This window comes from Panthera tigris, chromosome C1 (genome assembly GCF_018350195.1).
Source record: "Panthera tigris isolate Pti1 chromosome C1, P.tigris_Pti1_mat1.1, whole genome shotgun sequence".
Taxonomy (NCBI): Eukaryota; Metazoa; Chordata; class Mammalia; order Carnivora; family Felidae; genus Panthera; species Panthera tigris.
In genome coordinates, this window is record NC_056667.1 from 19,971,354 (window position 1) to 19,991,853 (window position 20,500).

Below are 20,500 nucleotides of genomic sequence, written 5' to 3' on the forward strand. Positions count from 1 at the left end.
CATAGAGCTTATATTTCATAAGAAGGAAACAGACAATGGAAGGAGGAAAGTTCCTAAGACAATCAGGTGATGATAGGTGCTATGAAAAAAAACAGAACAGAGTGATGGGATAGTACAGGGTGCTGGCTGTGGCCAGGTAGTGGCAGAAAGCCCCTCTGACAAAGCCACCTTTCAGCTGAGACCTGAAGGTAGTGGGCTGGCTAGAGGGTGGTCTGGCAGTGAGGCATTTCAAGCAGGGGAAGCAGCAAGAGCAGAGCCAGGCAAGTCGAAGAAACAGAAATGCTGTAACCCTTACCTTCTAGGATTCTAGAAATAGTGACGCATTGCTTGCGTTGTTTAGGTCAGGGATTTGTATTATGAAATCATTTGTTGGCGGTATGGGACATTTGCTTCTTAATGGAAGTGGATGGGTGGTATAGAGTCTTTGTGGAGCCCTTGGATACGTCTCTGTCTCCCTGGCTCTCCCACAGTGCTGGTTGCTCAGCTGGCTCCCTGTGTAGATGCAGACTCCATTTTAGCTGCAGACTCTAAACGCAGACTGGAGAGAGCTGCCTCCTCAACTACTTACCCACGGCCTTGGAGGCCCAGAACCCCCTCCCATCCCACCCAGTCTTCTTCCATTCTGACAAGCCAGGGCTTTGAGAGCACAAGGTTCAGCTTTCTTGTTCTCCTGTCAGAGCAGAAGCCAGAAAATGAAACAGGAAACAGAGCGGAAGAGGAGGGGGGTGGGCAGCAGAGAAAGGAAGGAAGGAGAAATTGCTGGAAAGTAGAGCTGAAGGTCTGGACAAAGTTCTACCTGTCACGGGTGACGGTTGAGCTGTTAGGAAACATTCTGACTTGTCACAAGAGACCCCTGTCCTTTTTACAAATAGATTTTTGAGAGAATTTGGTGTGGATAGAGGGAACCTTAGGAATGCTGGTCTTTCTCCCTTGTGAATTCACAAAGCAAGTACGGTACACCGCTCAGTTTTGTCTCTGCAAACTGAGTGCTGCTGGGAGCCTCATGGACTTCTAGAGATTCAAGCCACAACCTCAGGCCCCAGTCACGAGTGTGCACCACAGCTTGGCCGATTCACTCAGGGGCGTCTGAAGCTGAGGACAAGCGTCCCTGAAAAACCGGGGGGAGAGTCCTCTCCATTTGTTTCCCTTCTCCAACACAGGACTAAAATGTGATTTCTACCGGATCCACCTTACACACAACAGTACCCTAGGGCAGCTTAGGTCTCAGAGCCTGCAATGAGGGAGAACCAAAAGCTACAGTCCCTGGCCCCCACAGAACTGACGGAGGCTAGTTTTCTCTGCCTGGAGAGATAGCAACCATCCCTTTGTTCCCACCCACGTTAATAGCTGTGGCAGAAGATAAAACCCCTCCCTCAGCCGGGGCTGTGGCCAGAGGCTAACCCAGACCCTCGCTCCGTTCTGGAGGGCCGATAACTGAAACCACAGAAGGCTTTGGAATCCTGAGAAACAAGAAATCCACCAACGGAGAAGGATTTATTATCTATTTCCTTTAAGGAGGGTGCAAAGTTGTGCTAACAGTTTCCGTTACAGGGGTGCCCACCGGCCGCTCCTCCCTAACAGACGGTTTTGTTGAGTTAGCTTCTTTTTCTTCTTCTTTTTGGCCTCACTTCCTACGAGAGCAACTGCCCGAATGAGGAAGAAGAGTCGGGGGGGGGGGGGGGGGGGGAGGGGCGGGGCGCATTCTCTTAAGTTTCCTTCATAATCCTCGTTAGCCACCTGAGGAGGTGGGGTTGAGGATCGAAGTAGGACACGAAGTAGGACACGAAGTAGGGAGCTGAAGGGGAAAAGCAGGGGGATCCCCCACTTTCCTCACACCCAGGACGCAGAATGCCACTGCTGGCCACAGAAACCCCAAGGCGTTTCTTTCTATTCAGGGAACATCTATTGTGTGCCAGGCCCTGTGCTGAGCTGGGGTTGCCTGACAGCAGGGAAAGTGCGGCTCTCTCCGGCTTCTGCGAAGAGGTCGCGGGGCGGCCCGAAACTCCGAGAGCCTCAGCACACACACATCGGGAACTCAGTGGATGTTTGCGGGATGCAACCCGGGCGAGAGCGCCGACTCTGACACACGGCGGACTAACGGAAGGAGAGGGAGGGGGCCTGAGGCGCGTAGAGCGCCAGGGGGAACTCTTCAGGTGTCACCAAGGCGGGAAGGTGCCAAGGCCGAGGGGCGCGGACTCTCGGGTCCACGCCGTCCCCGCCCCGCGCGCCCGGAGTCAACATGGCCGCCGCGGAAGGGGGCGGGGCGACACCGAGTCCGGGCAGGAGGGGGGCGGGGTCGCCTCGGCGGAGCCAGTGCGCAAGCGCGGGATGCTCGGGGCCCCGGATGGAGGAGCCGAGGTTCGGGCCCCGCCTGGGAGGTCGAGACGGGCCGGCGTTGTGGACCAGGCGCCAGCTCGGGAGCCTTGGAGTTCTCGGGGGAGGGAAGCCGTCAAACGGAGGCCGAGGGAAATGAGGCGGAGGCCGCCGAGAAGCGGGGAGCCCCGCCCCTCCGCCATAGCGGCTTCCCGGTGCCGCCTCTTCCTTTACAGCCTCCCGCCCTAGCCTGCCTTCCGGCCTTAGGCCGGGCCCCGCCGGCCCCCTCGGGAGTAGTCCCTGAGCCGTGGCTCCTTTTGGGAGAAGAGGTGCCCACTGTCCATTTAGGACTATGTCCGAGAGTAAGGGTTAGAATGGGCTTCCGACCCGGCTGGGCTGGCAGAAGGCGGCCCCTGGCTCGCGACAGCCAGCGAGGCCTCTGGCCCCAAGGACCCTGAGTCACGGAAACTTCCTCACTCCACAGAGGATGCTCCAAGGGAGCATCCAAGGGTCCAGGGCTCCGATTCAGGCTCCCCCAGAGTCTCAGATAGGGCCCTCCCTTGCCCTGAGCATACCCAGTAGGAGCATGCGCCGTCTTCGGACAAGTATTGGGCTAGGACTTGGGAGACCTGGGTTGTTGCCCTGGCTGTGAAAGAGCGCATCCCCTTTGGCCCGGGTGAAGGCTGGTCGGAAGACCATGAAGTTCCAGAAGGAAAAAAATGACATTCTCTTTAAATATAGCCTAAGGTGTGTCACTTGACCCCAATGAGCCTCAGTTTCCACATCCATAAAATGGCGATGGTAACCATACTGGCCTCACAGGGTCTGATGAGATCTCTGATGTAAAAACCAAGGAGATTTTTATTATTCACCACTATGGGCATATTTATCTCCCGGGAAGATAGAGTAAAACTAGTTGCCCTGTAAATGTCCTGCCAATTCAAGAGTCTGATTCCGTCAAGGGGTTGTTGGGAAGTGAGGTCTGCAACTAGCCAAGAGGGACAACTCACTGGCTTTATTTTGTTTTTTACTTGGTTTACCTGTAAGCTAAGAGTAGGTTACAAGTCTCCGGTGGTCGCGGGGGCTAGAGCTTGACTCTGGAGAGAGGAAAGGAAGAATGGAAGCCTGGTGAAGAGGCAGAGGTGGGTTAACTGCTTTTCTGTCCCCAACTTTTTCTTCTGCATGTGAGTGGGAAGAGAAGGAAGGGAAAAAGTGAATTCGCTCTAGGATAAAGAATCAGCCGCCGTGTGAAGTTGGCTGTACTTGTTTCTGCAGTTCCTCTCAATTCAGCGAGTCAGATGCTGGAAATGTTGGGTAGATTCATAAACTACCGCGGCTCTTTGGTTTTTTTCAAAAGCTTGCCTTTGAACTGAATCTTGATGAGCAAACCGGTGTGGCGTTAAGGGCCCCTCCCTTCCTTCAGGCCTCCTGGTGATGGAGTGAGCAGCAGGCGCCCCCTTCTGCTGAGGAAAGTGTACTGTCAGCCTTGGCCAACCTTGCTCCCTTTCTGGAGGAATTGTATTTTCCTGTGGCTTCTGTGACTTAGGTCTTGATCTTACCGTGAGATACGGTGGGAGGAATACTTAAAGCAGCGATTTTATATCCCGAGCCAATGAACTGGTGATGCCATATCTTGTTCTTGCCACTTCCACTCAATGGGAACACAGGCTTGAAATGCCTGTTTATAATGCCAGGCCCTGGGGGTATAGTTGGGAGCAAAACAAAGCCCCCGCCCTCACAAGCAACTTAAATAAGCAACAGCAGTAAGGACGACAAGGCCGAGTATAATGAGAGCATATCAAATAGTCTAGTGAGCATCAGAGAAGAATTCCAGAAACAGGTGACACCTAAAGATGTGATAGGTATTGGCCAGATAAGAAAGAACACTCTTCCAGCCCTCTCCATTAATTTCTAAGTTTTAATATTTTTTTCTGTTAGGGATAGTGCACCCCAAATCAGTGAGCTGCCTCTGGTGCTCTTGTCCCCACTTCTGATTTCCCAGACTGGTGTTTGAATGTTCTGTAGGAGCCTTTGCTACTTCTTTCAGCCCAAGGAACTATTTAAGACCAAAAAAAAAAAAAAAAAAAAAAAAAAAAAGAAAAGAAAAGAAAAGAAAAAAAAGCCTTAAAGTTCATTCCTTGCCTCAGAATGGCTTTGCAATTGTTTATACATTGCTGCCATTCCAACAAAGAGATGGGGAAATAAGAGTTTTCTCCATCCCTAGTAGTCGACTCTGTCTTCCCCCTAAGTTTGTTTTAGCAATGTGAGCTGGCTGAAGTCCTGCTGAGTGGTGGTTTTCTTTTCCTTCTCCACTTAATTTAACAGACCAGCTGAACACACATCAGAGAGCTAGGCTAGAGTGTGTAGTCATTATGGTCTTCCAGTTCAGTTCTATGCCCCACTTTTGGGACTCTGGTTTGGGATCTAGTTTATTATTCTGGGCAGGAGGAAAAGGGCACACACCAAATAATAGCAACCACAACATGGATTTGCTAGTACTTTTTCACACTTTCGTCCATTTCACCATCATGACAATTTTGTGAGAGAAAATAGTCTGGGGAAAAAAATAGTCTGATCCCATTTTATACGTAAAGAACTGAGGCTCAGAAGGACTAAATGAGACCTTGTGAGCGACAGAGTCAGGACTTGAACCCAGGTCTTTAGTTCCTACATAGAGGCACTCAACAGTCTTTTAAAGGTTTTCTGCGAGCTTAGCTGCCAACCTCATGCCAATCTTCATGTAGAACTTTCCTGACAATACAGTGCTTCAGGGTGATACCAAGTGGGTCCCATCTGCCTTCAAGATGCTTTTCCCTCATCTGGGCCGTTAGGTGGTTGAGTTTGCCATGTAATGCCGAAGGGGGAGTCTCCTGTGAAGAATGCTTTCAAGAATTTACTTTCGGCCCACATGTAATGTTTTCTCCTTGGGTTTTGGAGTTTAGAAACCCGAGGGAGCTCAGTCCTGGCAGCAACACCCCTGAATTCCCGGTGGTGAGAGGATGTGGCCCATGGATCCATCCAGGAAAGAGGTGCTGAGGTTTGCAGTCAGCTGCCGTGTCCTGACTCTGGTGCTGCAGGTCAGTCTCTGATCTTTTGTCCTGAACATGCTGGGCTAGGCACTAAGAATTGTCCCTGTATTCTTTCTGCCTCCCAGGTGTACCCTTCCATGTGGTTGGAACCATAGACACCTATACCTGATAACTCAGAAGTGGTCGGGACTCTTAGAAATGGTCTTTTAAAAAATATTTTACTGACTTTTTATTTTTTATTTATTTATTTATTTTTTTTTAATGTTTTTTATTTATTTTTGAGACAGAGAGAGACAGAGCATGAACGGGGGAGGGGCAGAGAGAGAGGGAGACACAGAATCGGAAGCAGGCTCCAGGCTCCGAGCTGTCAGCGCAGAGCCCGACGCGGGGCTCGAACTCACGGACCGCGAGATCGTGACCTGAACCGAAGTCGGACGCTTAACCGACTGAGCCACCCAGGCGCCCCTTACTGACTTTTTAAAGTAAACTTCATGCTCAGTGTGGGTCTCAAACTCACAACCCCAAGAACAAGAGTTGCATGTTTTACTGACTGAGCCAGCCAGGTGCCCCAGAAATGATCTTTTAATCCCTTGTTTTACACATGAAGCAGCAGAGGCCCAGAAAGGTTAAATGGCTTCCCTAAAGACACACAGCAAGTTAGAGAAGGGCCAGAGTCAGACCCCAGGGTTCCTAACTCCAGAGGTAGTGGGCTTTCTAACAGACCATGAAGTTCTGTAATGAGAGATGCCATTAGGGCATGACAGCACAAGGCATTGTCCTAGAGTCCCCTTAGCAGGAGACTGAGCACTGTGTCAGTCAGTTGAGTGCACGATCCTGAGACACTCTGTGTATACTCGGTTAGTCAGCAATGTCCCAACTCTTCCCTTGGTATCGCCCCTTGCTGCCTTACCCACCACAACCCTCAGAATGCATTTGCACTTTTACAATTAATTCCCTTTCCCCTCTGAGGCTGGCCTTGATACATATTTTAATCAAATTTCTCACATATATGAATTCTATCTGGTGCCTAGCACGGTGCTCAGTGCTTAGTATGTTCTCACTGTGTGTTGTTGAATGGATGCCAACAACCTAGTGATGTTATATTAGCATAATTATGTGTGCTTTTTTTCACAAATGGCACTTCCTCAGGCTCATAGCTGGTTCCTTTCTGGAAACCTCCTTTCTCCCTTCCCACACAATGAGGCATAGCAGCCTCTGCTGGGCCCCAGGTTTAGTTAAAAGTAGCTTCAACTTGGAGACTAGGGCCATTTTCTGTGACTATCTCTCCTGTCCCATTTGTCTTCACTGTTGAAAGTGGCCTGATAAAGAAACTGACCAAAAAGAGAGAGAGCCTTAAAAATGGGGTCATATGGGGAAAATGACTCAGTGATGGCTTTGAACAGCATCAGATGAGTGACTGGCAGGACCGTGAACTGGCATCTGGGATAGGGAACCAGGACTAATTCCGATGGTGATCTGGAAATGAGTATGTCTCCTCTTCTCTCACTCAGCCACCACAATTGTATGAAGTGCCTACTCTGTTCTGAGTACTGTGCTAGGTGATGAGTATGAAAAGTCTTGGTCTCTTTTCCTTTAAGTAACTGACAATCTAATGATGCAAAAAGACACTTGACAATAATGCTACTTCATCATCCCTCTCTCTCCCCCAGCCCCCTTCCAGCTTTAAAGCTCACGCCTCAAATGATATCCCCAGTTACCCTTTATTGTTGCTGGCATCTCTGTTAATGACAATTCATTCCTCTTCATTCCTTGAAGATTTTAGCTCCTGACTCACCATTGCTCTTTCCAGAACTGTTGATTTCTTGGTGGTTTCAATATTAATACAGCTGATACAACTAACCACTATCTCCTATCTTTCCAGCTCACTCCCTCTAGTAACCCAGTTCTAACGGTTCTCCCACCCCCTCAGAACTTAAAATCCGTTGGTTCTACCACTGTTTCACTGTGCCTCATCCACCTTATGGCTTCCATGCCCCTTCTTAGCCAGCTAGATTCCATAGTCCACCAGGCATACACGCATAATTCGCTTGCTCCCTTCTCCCTGGCTTACAACACAAAAGCCCAGTCACAGCTCAGTTTCATTCTCTGTCTACTGCTGCGTCTGCCCAGAGAACACACAACTGTATTGACTAGTCTCTTTCTCTGCAAGATCACTGGCCCAAGTGAGTCTTTAGTGCTACCTGGCAATCTTAGTGTATTTCCCAGGTCCATTCACCCTCCCATTCTCTCAAATTGTTCTGTACATCAGAATCCCCGTGGGGGAGCTTTAAAAAAATGTCAATACCCAGGCTGTATCTCATACCAGTTCAATCATTAACCCTGGGGATAGGACCCAGACATTCAGACCTCAGTAGTTTTTAATTTCCTGGGGTGATTCCAGTGCACAGCCTATTTTGAGAACTAGAGTCAGAGATGACTTATTTTACACGTTTTCCTCTTTGTTCAAGTCCCTAACACCTTTTCCCCAACTTGCTTCCCTGAGTGAAAACTCAGAAAAATGGATGCCATCAGAAATGGCCTTGTGAGTGCTCCCACCTCCTCCGTCACACGCTTGCATCTGCACCTCTGGGCCTTCACTGCTGAAGTGAGGCTGAACCCAGCCCTCCTTTCCAGGCCCGCCCCCCACCTCTACCTGTGTAGCAGTTCCTACCCCCTTCTGCCTGCTCCAGCCATTCTCCCCTCTCTCCTGCAAACCTGGTGGTTGCCTTTCCACTGGATTGTTCCCATTCACAAACAAATACTTATCTCCCACATTGTCATTCACTACTACCCCATTTACAACCAAACTTATCCAAATAGTTGTCTGTTTGCCTCAGTCTGCCTTCTTCCCTTCTCTGCCAAACCCAGTCCATGAAGTCTGCTGTGTCCTCAACTCTACTGAAATAACTCTTGTCAAACTTACCAGTGACCTACACATTTCTAAATCCAGTGGTCACTTTTCAGTCCCCATCTTCCTGACCTCCCAGCAGCACTTAACAGAGTTGATCACTCCCTTGCTTCACTTGGTTCTAAGACACCACTCTCTCCTGGTTTTCCTGGTACCTTACTGACTGTTCCTTCTTTATCTTCATTCTGGATCCTCATTGTCCTTCAAGCCCCAACCCTCTAAATGTTGACACATCCAGGGCCCAATCCTCCGATATCTCTTCTCTAGCCATACTTCCTCTCCAGATGATCTCATTCAGTCTCATGCCTTTAAATACCTTCTGTGCACTTATGATGCCTGAATTTACATCTCCAGCCCTGACTGCCCTCCTTACCCTCAGACTCCTAGATCTCACTGCCTTGTTGACCTCTGCGCTGGAATGTCTTAACTCAAATTTAGCTAGTCTAGAACCGAACTCCCGATTGTCCTCCAACAAGTCGGTTCTTCCTCATTTTATTAAATGGTAATTCTTCCCTTCCAGTTGCTCAACCGAAATCCTAGTTCTCCTTCATCCCACAGGCTCTCTTCAATGTCGTCATCCCAGATCACCGTGCAGAAGCCTTCTCTCCTCCTCGCCTCACCCCCTCGGGCTCTGTGGACCAACTTGTGGAAGGTCTTCTGGGTGGCCTGTCTCACTGGGATGCGGAACACTTCCTGTTCATTGCCGAGCACGGCTATCTGTATGAGCACAACTTTGCCTTCTTCCCTGGCTTCCCCCTGGCTCTCCTGGTGGGAGCTGAACTCCTGAGACCCCTGCGGGCCTTACTGAACCTACGGAGTTGCCTGTTAATCTCAGTAGCATTGCTCAATTCTTTGTTCTCCGTCCTGGCTGCAGTCGCACTTCACGACCTGGGCTGTCTGGTTTTGCACTGTCCCCGCCAGGCCTTTTACGGAGCCCTGCTCTTCTGCCTCAGCCCAGCCAATGTCTTCCTGGCAGCTGGTTACTCAGAAGCTTTGTTTGCCCTCCTGACATTCAGCGCCATGGGGCAGCTGGAAAGGGGCCGAAGCTGGACTAGTGGACTCCTCTTTGCCCTTGCCACTGGTGTACGTTCCAATGGGCTGGTCAACATTGGCTTCCTCGTGTATTCTCAGTGCCAAAGCTTTCTGTCTTCTCTCATGGTGCTGAATCCTCTGAGACAGCTCTTGAAGCTGATGGGCTCTGTGTTCCTCTCTGTGCTCATACTTGGCCTTCCCTTTGCCCTCTTTCAGTATTATGCCTATACTCAGTTCTGTCTGTCAGGCTCAGCCCACCCCATCCCTAAGCCCTTGCTGCAGTTAGCTGTTGACAAGGGCTACCGGATCGTGGAGGGAAATGAGCCACCTTGGTGCTCCTGGGAACTTCCCCTAATATATAGCTATATCCAGGATATCTACTGGAATGTTGGCTTTTTGAGATACTATGAGCTCAAGCAGGTGCCCAATTTCCTACTGGCGGCACCAGTGGCCCTCCTGGTTGCCTGGGCCACGTGGACATATGTGACCACCCACCCTTGGTTCTGCCTTACCCTTGGAATGCAAAGGAGCAAGAAGAGTAAGACCCTAGAAAAATCTGACTCTGGATTCCTCGGTCCTCGGGTGTTTGTGTACCTGGTCCACGCTGCAGCACTGTTGCTGTTTGGCAGTCTGTGCATGCATGTTCAGGTGAGGTGGGATAAGGGTGTGAATTCCTGGCTGGGATAAGGGTGTGAATACAGGCAGGACCCCTTGGCCAGGGACAAGGAAGCCTGCTAGCTTCTCCCATTTGAGAAACCTGCACCTAATTTATTCATTCAACAACTATTTGTGGGCTTTCTTTGTCTAGATCCTGGGTCAGACCACTGAGGAATGGAACACAAGTGAGATAGAGTTGCTGCCCTGGTGGGTCTCATGGTAGAAATGGGGAGACAGACACTTCCCAGATAAAATTCTGGTATAGCGGGATGGAAGAGGAGTTGCTGTTCTGAGATCAAGTATTGTGGAAGCACGGAGCAAAAAATGGACTGAAGGAGTTGAGGAGGGCATCATACTAAGGCTGGGTCCTAAAGAGTAAGAAGGAATGCATTTAAGAAGCAGAGGAAAGCTATTCTGGGCAGATGAAGGGTGTGTGCGGAGACACGAGAGTTGTAGAAGGACCTGATGTGATGGTGATAAAGGAGTAAGTGCAGAGGAGAGCTCGGGACCTTCCCCTCCTGTATGGTTAACACCCAGAGTGTCTGCTCGAGTGTTGACTTGTTGAGGTGCTCTCCCCTCTGGCAGATACTCCGTCTTCAGAGGAGCTCCCTTGTGCCATCTTTGGGGTGGGGGTGGGGAGATAGGAATGGGAAGTGTTTGATTCTTTCTATTTTTTTTTATTCCTGGCTGTGGCCCCATTTCCCACATAATCTCGAGGAAGTTGTTTTTCTCCGTGCCGGCCACTCCTTAGCAGTTTCTGCCTCTTGGAGGCGCACATTGGCTGTTTGTGAAGTTCTCTGGGCTGTGTGAATAAGAGGCACAGGGGAAATAGAAAGTAGCATTCTGTGTTTGTAGCTGGATTAACTAGTAGAGTGCGTGCCAGCAAAGCTTAGAGTTTCCAGCTTAGATGAGGGAGGCCATGTGGAGACTTGGCTCTGAACTCCCCTAGAAGGGAAAATGTTGAACCACAGGATTGCCTGCCCCTTTTCCCTCTGTTTTGCCATTCCCAGGGGATGAGGAAACCACTTCAGGTCCCCAGAGCCCACGTCACAGCCTAGTGTTTAGAGTCCAGGCTCTAGGCTAAAATTGGACCCCATAGAGTTTTTAGTATTGATTGGCCCATTACTGTAGTAATTAGCCTGTAGCTGTTTATTTGTAACATTGAGGTCACCCGGCTGGTGTCACACACAGCTTTATCAGGCAGATCCTAAGTTCTGCTGTGTCTCTTTTCCAGTACAATACATTTCTAGTCATGGGGCTGTAGTTCACCTAGCAGCAGGGAAGTCCCAGGCTGGTCCGGTTTGAAACATTGACAGTCCAATAAATGTCAGTTTTCCCTCTCTTACGATTTTCAGGTTCTCACCAGATTTCTAGGTTCCTCCACTCCTATTGTGTACTGGTTTCCAGCTTACTTGCTTCAGGATCAAGAGCCACTGTTGAGATCCCTAGAGACTGTGCCTTGGAAGCCGCTTGCAGGGGCCTGCCCACCAGGACAAAAGGTCCTCAGGAATTCTATCATGGGACTTTTGTACAACTGGAAAACCTGTTCTCTAGTCACACGATGCATTCTGGGCTACTTCCTGTCTTACTGGCTCCTGGGACTACTCCTACATTGCAACTTCCTGCCTTGGACGTGACCTGGAGTCTCAGGGGTCTGGAAGTAGATACTCACTGGGACTGGCTGCACTGCCCTGGGACCGTTGCTCCGTCCATTAGAACCCCTCCGTCTCTCTCTCTGAAGGTTGGTCAGGACTGGGAGAAGTGTGAGCCACTGGAGAACCCCTGCTGGTCCTGGCTGTGGCAAATTTTAGATTAGTAGCAGCTATTTTCTCTGTGAGTAAAGAAATCATACTCTAGGTCTAAAGTTACACTTGGATCTGTCCCCTCAACCAAGCATAGCAAAGATAGTTGCAAACTTACCACTGACCCACATGTAAATTTAAATGTAAATTGTTTAAATGTCTATTTCATCAAAAGCTCTAGCTGACAGGCTGGTAATAGTCCACACATGATGGCAGAGGCCTGAACAGTGTAGTGGCAGTAAGAAGTAAAGTAGGACCACCTTTTTAATGGGACATTGTTTCTGACTACTTTTTTCATGATTCGTTCATTTATTTATACGAAAAAACTTGCAAAGATAGGCAAATTAAACAAGTGTTGGTTATGCAGGCAATGAATTACCTTTTTTAAAATACTACAAATTTCTTAGGGAAAAAGTCATGGTAAAAAGAACATTGCACAAAGAAGCAGGAGACCTGGATTGTAGTCCTCTCAGTAAAACCCCACTTACCAGCTGTGTGACCTTGGGAGGGTTTTCACAGCCTTAGTCACCCCTTCTGAAACTGGGGGAAATAATATTATCCTATTGGGAGAGGAGAGGGGATGGGCCATATAATCTAGTAGGTCCCTTTCTGCTCTAGGATCTTAAGAGCTGCCTTAAGCCATGGAATCACCCCAGTCTAAACACTTCGTGTAGCGGCTCAAACATGTGAGTTTAGGAGAAAATATCCAATTCTCCTGCCTTCAGTACTTAGAAGGAACTCTCCCTTCTTGGGTGCAACTCTGACGAGTAACTCAAGTGACCTTTCCTTTGAATGAGGGAAAGCAGCGACACCTGGCAAATACGGCTCCCTGACCTGTGTAAGTAAATCTGTGCCGGGCAAGTAAATGGTCAAAGTGGTGACTGGTTTCCCTGCCCTGCCCAAGTGTCTGTGCTTGCTTGATTGGTAGACATGGGTCAGAGGAGCCAACCAGGCAGCATGAATTGAAAAATTGTAAGTACAAGGTTGAACGAAATGGTATCTTTCTGGCTCCCATTTGGTTATGTGCCCATCACTGTACTGGTGGTAAGAGCATTGACCCCTCCTCAGCTATTTTTGCTCATTCTTTGAGCCAGGTAAGAGGCTCTGTATCGTCACCACTCGATCCCTGTTTGAGCTAAAAATTCCAACAAGCAGAAATTTCAAAATAGATGGGTAATCACAGCTTCTGGAGAGCACTGAGAATTGGAATTTTGACATGCTCCCTCTGACCATGACAGAAAGCTAAACTTGCCAGCTGAAGGGAAGCTCCTGGCTGAGCCCCAACACCCTCTGTTGGAGCTTCTAGTCAGCCTGGCCAATAAGCATTTCCCATCCATTGCCCCAGCTTTAGCACAGCTGAGAGCATTTGGTCCAGAGTCAAATGCTTCTGAAAATGTACACACAGATTGGGGCAGCCCTCTGCCTTCTGCCAAGACACCCGAGTGCCCTTCTTGGCAAAAGAGGATAACCCCTGCCCTAGTGTCCCTCCAGTTGGCAGAAACCATTCCCTCCTTCCTCACCAACAGCTGCAAATCCACCCCGTGTGCAGGAAGACTTGAGGTCCTATTTCAGCTCTGTACCGCAGAGGTAGGAGCACTAGATGCTTTGTTTTCATGGATTCTCCTCTTTACCTCTTTTTTGGGGGTGAACAGGACATGATGCTTGCAGACACAAATTCTTTCAAGGACCAGAAACCCTTTCCATTTGTAAATGGAAATCCCACCTTCTCAACTAATACCAAGGAATCAAACTCTTGGTGTTCTGCAAAGGCCTTAATGGTTACATTTGATCATAGAGGAGATAACTGAGGACCCCAGCTAGGTGGACACACCTGGTATGTGACCTGGAGACGGACACAGTTTTCTCTCTGACCTTGGAGGGATCTAGTTGCTATTCTCTAAGGATCTAAGGAATGGGCTGATTTTATGGCCAGCAGCTGTCCTTTTACCATCCTATTAACAGTCTTTAATAGTCTGGGAGAGGGACATGAAGGGCCCAAGGCAGGAAGCTTCCTGTTTACCCTAAGGTCTAACAATGCTGCAGCTGGGTTGGGCGTCTACAATTTCAGAGAAAAGTCATTTCCTTCTGAGACCCAGCTAAAACAGAAACCAGACGCTCCATACACCTAAGAAGTAGATGCTTTTTTGTTCTTTAATGAAGGTGGGAGGAGAGGGAGTGTTTGACATGTCTTTACCAGTCCCCTTGAGGAAAAATCACTTCTTTTCTTGAACAGACCTTCTCACCTTCGTCTAAAAATGTAGTGTGTGCAAGCTCAAAGGATTTGAAATTGATGGATTCTTTCAACAATTGTTTATTATGCCTGTTTTAGGGACGAAAGGTGATTTGCTATATGTCCTGCCCTCAAATAACTGTCTAACAGAGTTGCTAGCAGATACACAGAAACATTAATCAAGGTAGAAACTGGAAAATTCTGAAGACTGAAGGGCCACGTAAACTTCTTGCTCTGTACCTCTCTACTTGAACTTTTTATGCCAAGGAAGAGTTAAAGTTTTGCTTGTATGCTTAGGAAAAGGTAAGTGAGGTACAGATTAAGTCCTCTGTAAATTCACACAAAGTGGTGATCCCTTCCAGTTTGTAATACCTGAACAGACTTGGCGGGGAAATAACCTTTGAGCTGGACTTGGAAGGACAGAAAGGATTTGAAAGTTAAGGGCAGAGAATGAGTATAGGAAGCAGGCCATGGAACAGGACTGGAAGAAGCTTAGCTTGAGTGGAACTGAGGTATTGTCATTGAGATCTGCGTACTGACGCATAAATGTGAGCCAGATACTGAATCTCTGAGCCTCCGTTTACTCACCTGTGAAGTATGGAAACACTATCTACCTCACAGATGTGAATAATATCTGTCTCATAGGGTTGTTGTGGAAACTAAATGAAAAGTGTTTAGAACAGTCCAACAAATGAATAGCTGCACTTCAGACTTGCTGAGTTTACAATGACAACACATTCAACACATTCATACGCCAGGAAATGTGGAACTGGAGACAAGGAGAGAGGTCAGGGAGCCATCCACACAGACATGATCATTACAGCAGCAGCCATGATCTCGGATGAGACTGTCAGAAAAGTATAGAGTAGGAGGGCCTAGAAGACCTTGGGCAAGTGATTCAACTTCTCCAAGCCAGTTTTCTCATCCTGAAAATGGGGGTGATAGCACCAACCCCACAGAGTAGTTACGAGGATTAAATGAGACACTAGATAAAGCACTAGCACGGCACATGGCAATAGTAAGAACTTCATGAGCAGTGGGTATTTATCATCATCATCATCATCATCATCATCATCATCATCATCAAAGGACTAGAAAAAAAAAATAGGGAAGAGAAAGTTTCAAGAAGAAACAGATAGTTACTAAGATCACCCACTGTTAAGGAAAGGAGGGGAAAAGTTATTGATTTAGGGATTAGGGATATTATTCAAGATAGACTAACTGTTGTAATAAACAACTACTAAAACTCGGTGGCTTAATCATACAAGCTCCTTTTTTTGTTTGCATCGTAGCCTGGTGCAGCTTTGGAGAGGGAGGCCTCTTCTACCCAGTCGTTTGGGACCTAGGCTTCTACCATTTTGTGACTCCCCCTCTAGATGCTCAGAGTCCTCTGCTTTCAGAGAGGTTTTAAGAGGCCAGGCCTAAAGGAGATGCACATCACTTGCACTTCGTACCATTGGCTAGAACTCAGTCACATGGCCGCATCTAACTGCAAGGGAGGTTGGGAAGTAGGGTTCCCAGATGAAATACAGGACGTTCAGTTAAAATTTAATTTTGGGTAAACAAATTTTTTTTTTTTTCAGTATAATTATGGTTTCAAACATCGCACGGGACATGCTTCTACTAAGAAATTCTTCATTGTTTATCTGAAATTCAAATTTAACCAGGCAGCCTGTATTTTTATTTGCTAAATCTGGGAACCCTACTGGGAAATAAAGTCTGGATGTGGGTTTAGGAAGAAGAAAATACAGATATTTGTGTCACAGTCTGCCTCAGTCTGTCTTTCGGAGCCAAATACCTGTTTTTGCTCTTCTCACAGAGAGAACACACCCCTTCCCAAGGGAGATAACCCCAAATCCCATCTAGTGACTATATTCAGCTCCAAGTCTCTCAGTCTGCTTCTGATTTGGTTCCTTATGAACTGAAAAAGCAAAACATCCAATGGCAGAGCAAGAATAACGTCCTTAGAAATATCTATTTAGAAAAGGAAAGAATTGAAGATGTGTCACAGTCTCTGATCCAAAGCAGTTCTGAATCTCCACTGGTCAGATTATCAAAGTCCTCTTCCCTGGGGCTGGAGACACTCCTTGATTAGACACTGATTTGTTCCAGGAGGGACTTCTTTGTCCATTGTTCTCCAGGCCTCCTGGCTGTGCCCTCTGGCTCATTGATTATCCTTTAGGGCCGCATCTGAGATGGGCTTTGGGCAGTATGAGCTCCTTGGAGAATGTGCAGGTTTCACAGTCTACTTCCTGCTGGTGCAAGCATGGGGACCAAAAAATTATTTTAAATCACGGCCAGCCAGAGGCACCCATGTGTGCACTCACGGGCACTCATGGGTATGTATATGTTAAAATATACATAACATAAAACTTAGCATTTTAACCGCTTTTAAGTGTAAAGTTCAGTGGCATTAGTATATTCACCTTGTCGTCCAACAATCACCACCATTCAGCTCCAGAACTTTTTCATCTTTCCAAACTAAAACCTGATACCCATTCAGCAGTAACCCCCCATTCCCTCTACCCTCCCATCCTCTGGCAATCATCATTCTACTTTTGTGTGAATCTGGCCACTCCTTCACAATATTTGTCCCTTTTTGACTAGCTTATTTCACTTCTCATTATACCTTCAAGGTTCGTCCGTATTGTATGTAGCCTATGTCACATTTTCCTTTTTATGGCTGAATAATATTCCATTGTATGAATACACCACATTTTGCTTATCCAAGCATCTGTCAATGGAGCATCTGTCAATGGATATTTTGGTTGCTTCCACCTTTTGGCTATTAATGAATAATGCTGCTGTGAATATTAGTAGACAAGTGTCTGTTTAAGTCCCTGCTTTCAATTCTTTTGGGTATATACCCAGCATTGGCATTGCTGGATGATATGCTAATTCTATGTTTAATTTTTTGAGGAACTGTCATGCTGTTTTCCACAGGAGTCACACCATTTTACATTCCGACTAGCAATGCACATGTTTCAAATTTGTCCACATTCTCACCAACACTTGTTTTATTTTATTTTTTAAAGTAGGCTCCATGCCCAATGTGGGGCTTGAACTCACAACCCTGAGATTAAGAGTCACATGTTTTACCAACTGAGCCAGCCAGGTGCCCCTATTTTGTTTTGTTTTAACTAATAGCCATCCTAGTGGGTATGAGGTGATGTCTCATTGCGGTTTTGATTTGCATTTCCCTAATGATAAGTGATGTTGAACACCTTTTCATGTGCTTACTGGTGCATGAAATGTATACCTTTGGAAAAACATTCAGATCTTTTGCCCATATTTTGAAAGTCTATTTATTTTGAGAGAGCGAGAGAGAGAGAGAGCATGAGCAGAGAGAGAAAGAAGGAGAGAGAAACTCCTAAGCAGGCTCTGTGCTGTCAGTGCAGAGCCTGACATGGGACTTGATCCCACAAACCATGAGGTGACCTGAGCTGAAATCAAGAGTCGGATGCTTAGTCGACTGAACCACCCAGGCACCTCTCCTTTGCCCATTTTTAAATCAGGTTGCTTGTTTTTTGTTGTTTTTGAGTTGTTGGATATTTTGGATACCAGTCAGATACATGATTTGCAAATATTTTCTCTCATTCCATAGGTTGCCCGGTTGCCTTATTGCTTTGTTCATAGTGTCCTTTGATGCACAAAAGTTTTAATTTTGATGCAGTCCAATTTTATCTATTTTTCTCTTGTTGCCTGTGCTTTCAAGGTTATGTGCAAGAAATCATTGCCAGATCCAATGTCATGAAGTTTTGCTCTTTGTTTTCTTCTAAGAGTTTTATGGTTTTAGCTCTTATGTTTAAGTGTTTGATCCGTCTGGGGTTAATTTTTGTATGTGGTGTGAGAGAAAAGTCTAACTTCCATTCTTTTGCGTGTGAATATCCAATTTTCCTAGTACCGTGTGTTGAAAAGACAGTCTTTTCTCCATTGACTGGTCTTGGGGCCCTTGTTGAAATCATTTGACCATATATGCAAAGTTATTTCTTTTTCTTTTCTTTTTTAAAAAATGTTTTTTAAAATTTATTTTGAGAGAGAGAGAGCAGAGGAAAGGCAGAGAGAGAGAGAGAGAGAGAGAGAGAGAGAGAGAGAGAGAGAGAGAAAGAGAATCCCAGGCTTGATCCCACAAACCATAAGATCATGACCTGAGCTGAAATCAAGAGTTGGACACTTAACTGACTGAGTCACTCAGGTACCTCTATGCAAAGTTGTTTCCAGGCTTTTAATTTTATTCCATTGGTCTATATGTCTGTCTTTATGCCAGTACCATACTGTTTTGATTCCTGTAGCTTTGTAGTACATTTTGAATATTTTTTTATGTTTATTTTATTTTTGAGAGAGTGAGAGAGTCAGAGCATGAGTTGGGGAGCAGCAAAGAGAGAGGGAGACCCAGAATCCAAAACAGGCTCCAGGCTCTGAGCTGTCAGCACAGAGCCTGATGTGGGGCTTGAACCCACAAACGGTGAGACCATGACCTGAGCTGAAGTCGGATGCTCAACCGACTGAGCCACCTAGGTGTCCTGTAGTACATTTTGAAATCAGGAAATGTGAGACCTCCAATTTTATTCTTGATCAAAATTGTTTTGACTGTTCAGGGTCCCTTGAGATTTCATACTAATTTTAGGCAGACAAAGGTTTTTTAAAATTTGGTCTCATGGATTCTTTGGCAATACAGTTACCACAAAGCCTTTTTGGCATATAAGTCAGAGTTCTCCAGAGAAACATAACTAATGGGATATATTAAGTGTACATATGTGGGGTACATATAGATGGGTACAAGGGAGAGAATTGGCTCATGATTGTGAGGCTGGGAAATCCAAAATCTGCATGTTAGGCCAGCAGCTAGAGACCGTGGAGGAGTTGATGTTGCAGTTCAAATCTGAAGACAGTCTGCTGGCAGAATTCCCTCTTCACTGGGGGAAGTCAGTCTTTTTTCTATTAAGGCCTTCAACTGATTGAATGAGGCCCACCTACTTTATGGAGAATAATCTGCTTCACTAAACTTTATTTATTTAATGTTTATTTATTTTTGAGAGAGAGAGAGAGAGGCAGAGTGAGATCAGGGGACAGGCAGAGAGAGGGAGACACAGAATCCGAAGCAGACTCCAGGCTCTGAGCTGTCAGCATAGAGCCCATTGTGGGGCCCAAACCCACCAAACGTGAGATTCATGACCCTAGCTGAAGTCAGATGCTTAACTGACTGAGCCACCCGGGCGCCCCTAAAGTCTGCTGGTTAAATGTTAATCTCACCTTATGAGGTGTCTGGCTGGCTCAATTGGCCGAGCAGGCGACTCTTGATCTCGGGGTCATGGGTTCAAGCCCCACATTGGTGTGGTGATTACTTTAAAAATATATTCTTAAAAACATTAAGAATATAACATTTCTGAGCCTAATCCTGGGTGGCTCAGTTGGTTAAGCATCTGGCTCTTGATTTTGGCTCAGGTCATGATCTCACAGCTCATGAGTTCGAGCCCTGTGTTGGGCTCTACGCTGACAGTGTGGAGCCTGCTTGGGATTCTCTCTCTGCCCCTCCACCACTCTTTCTCTCTCTCAAAAATAAATAAATAAACTTTAAAAATGTTAAACTCACCTTAAAAATACCTTCACAGAAACATTTAGAATAATATTTGACCAAATATCTGCATACGGTGGCCTAGTCAAATTGACATACAAAATTACTGCAACGTTTACAATACAAAGTTTCTGTTCTATTTGCTTCTAGTCATATCCATGTGACACTAACCACCCTCAAGTTCTTTCGTAGACAGAATTCTCAAGCTAATCTATTTATTTGCTTCATCACCCCTTGCCTCATGCTTAATGTAATGGTGGCTACACCAAAGTCACGTGAAATAATAATTGGGAAGTCCACACTCTTCGGCTGATACTTGCCTTACGGGTGCTCACGTCTTTCAAGACCCTTTTCAGTCTTATACTACTTATTGTCTAAACGCAGTCAGCTTTTCTGACTCTGAAAGTGCCATTACCTCTGGACTGTCTCTATTTCCCTTCCATCTCTGCTTGAAAACCAGCTAATTCTCACCTAACTTCACCTCTTTCTTCTAATACTTTATAAAAGCGCTCGGGCTAGTTAGCGAGTTGCTGTCTCGCAGCTCTAAACCCACCCTCTGCTTTCTATTATGAGATCGGGGAGCCGGGGCTCTGCAAATCACATTTCTGTTCGGTCAGCGGGCTCTGTATTTGGCTCTGCCAATAAGGGCCACTAGAGGGAGCCAGTGAGTCCAGAGGAGGAAGAGAAGCGCCCTCCTGTGTGCTTCCTTTTCCTGTGAGGTCACTGTAGCGACGCCCCTTCACCTGGGTGGCAGCAGTGCCTTCCCGTAGCAGCAGCTGAATCCACTTTGCAGATTTTTTCCAACGATTTCAGAACCAGCTTCACGGTGTCCCAGTCAGAGACACCAGCGCCAGCCAGGTGGCACTCCTTCCTCAGCGGTGTTGGTCCCTCCTCCATGCGCGGAGACACCAGACACCAGCATTAGACACAGGGGTCTGAGTGTCAGCCCTGCGG

General features: G+C 46.9%; 1 protein-coding gene across 7 annotated transcripts; it reads left to right on the forward strand.

Moving 5' to 3' along the window:
* The first annotated feature begins 1,727 nt into the window (after window positions 1–1,727).
* Window positions 1,728–12,112, forward strand: PIGV (phosphatidylinositol glycan anchor biosynthesis class V). Of its 7 annotated transcripts, none has more exons than XM_042995675.1 (5): window positions 1,728–1,787; window positions 3,361–3,455; window positions 5,256–5,390; window positions 8,809–9,930; window positions 11,295–12,112. In XM_042995675.1, the coding sequence occupies exons 3-5, from the start codon at window positions 5,313–5,315 to the stop codon at window positions 11,574–11,576; spliced, it is 1,482 nt and encodes a 493-aa protein (XP_042851609.1). In that variant the 5' UTR covers window positions 1,728–1,787; window positions 3,361–3,455; window positions 5,256–5,312; the 3' UTR covers window positions 11,577–12,112. The 7 variants fall into 7 exon arrangements, with proteins under 7 accessions (XP_042851609.1, XP_042851607.1, XP_007078205.1 ...); XM_042995673.1 differs by lacking the exon at window positions 1,728–1,787 and adding an exon at window positions 2,286–2,358; XM_007078143.2 differs by lacking the exon at window positions 1,728–1,787 and adding an exon at window positions 2,365–3,060.
* The last annotated feature ends 8,388 nt before the right edge of the window (window positions 12,113–20,500 follow it).

What these genes read in the sequence shown, in the direction of transcription:
- PIGV (XM_042995675.1), top strand. Translation starts at nt 5,313, where the DNA reads ATGTGGCCCATGGATCCATCCAGGAAAGAGGTGCTGAGGTTTGCAGTC. An exon ending in TCCTGACTCTGGTGCTGCAG is followed by an intron (nt 5,391 to 8,808) that starts GTCAGTCTCTGA and finishes TTCATCCCACAG; the next exon opens with GCTCTCTTCAATGTCGTCAT. An exon ending in GTCTGTGCATGCATGTTCAG is followed by an intron (nt 9,931 to 11,294) that starts GTGAGGTGGGAT and finishes TACGATTTTCAG; the next exon opens with GTTCTCACCAGATTTCTAGG.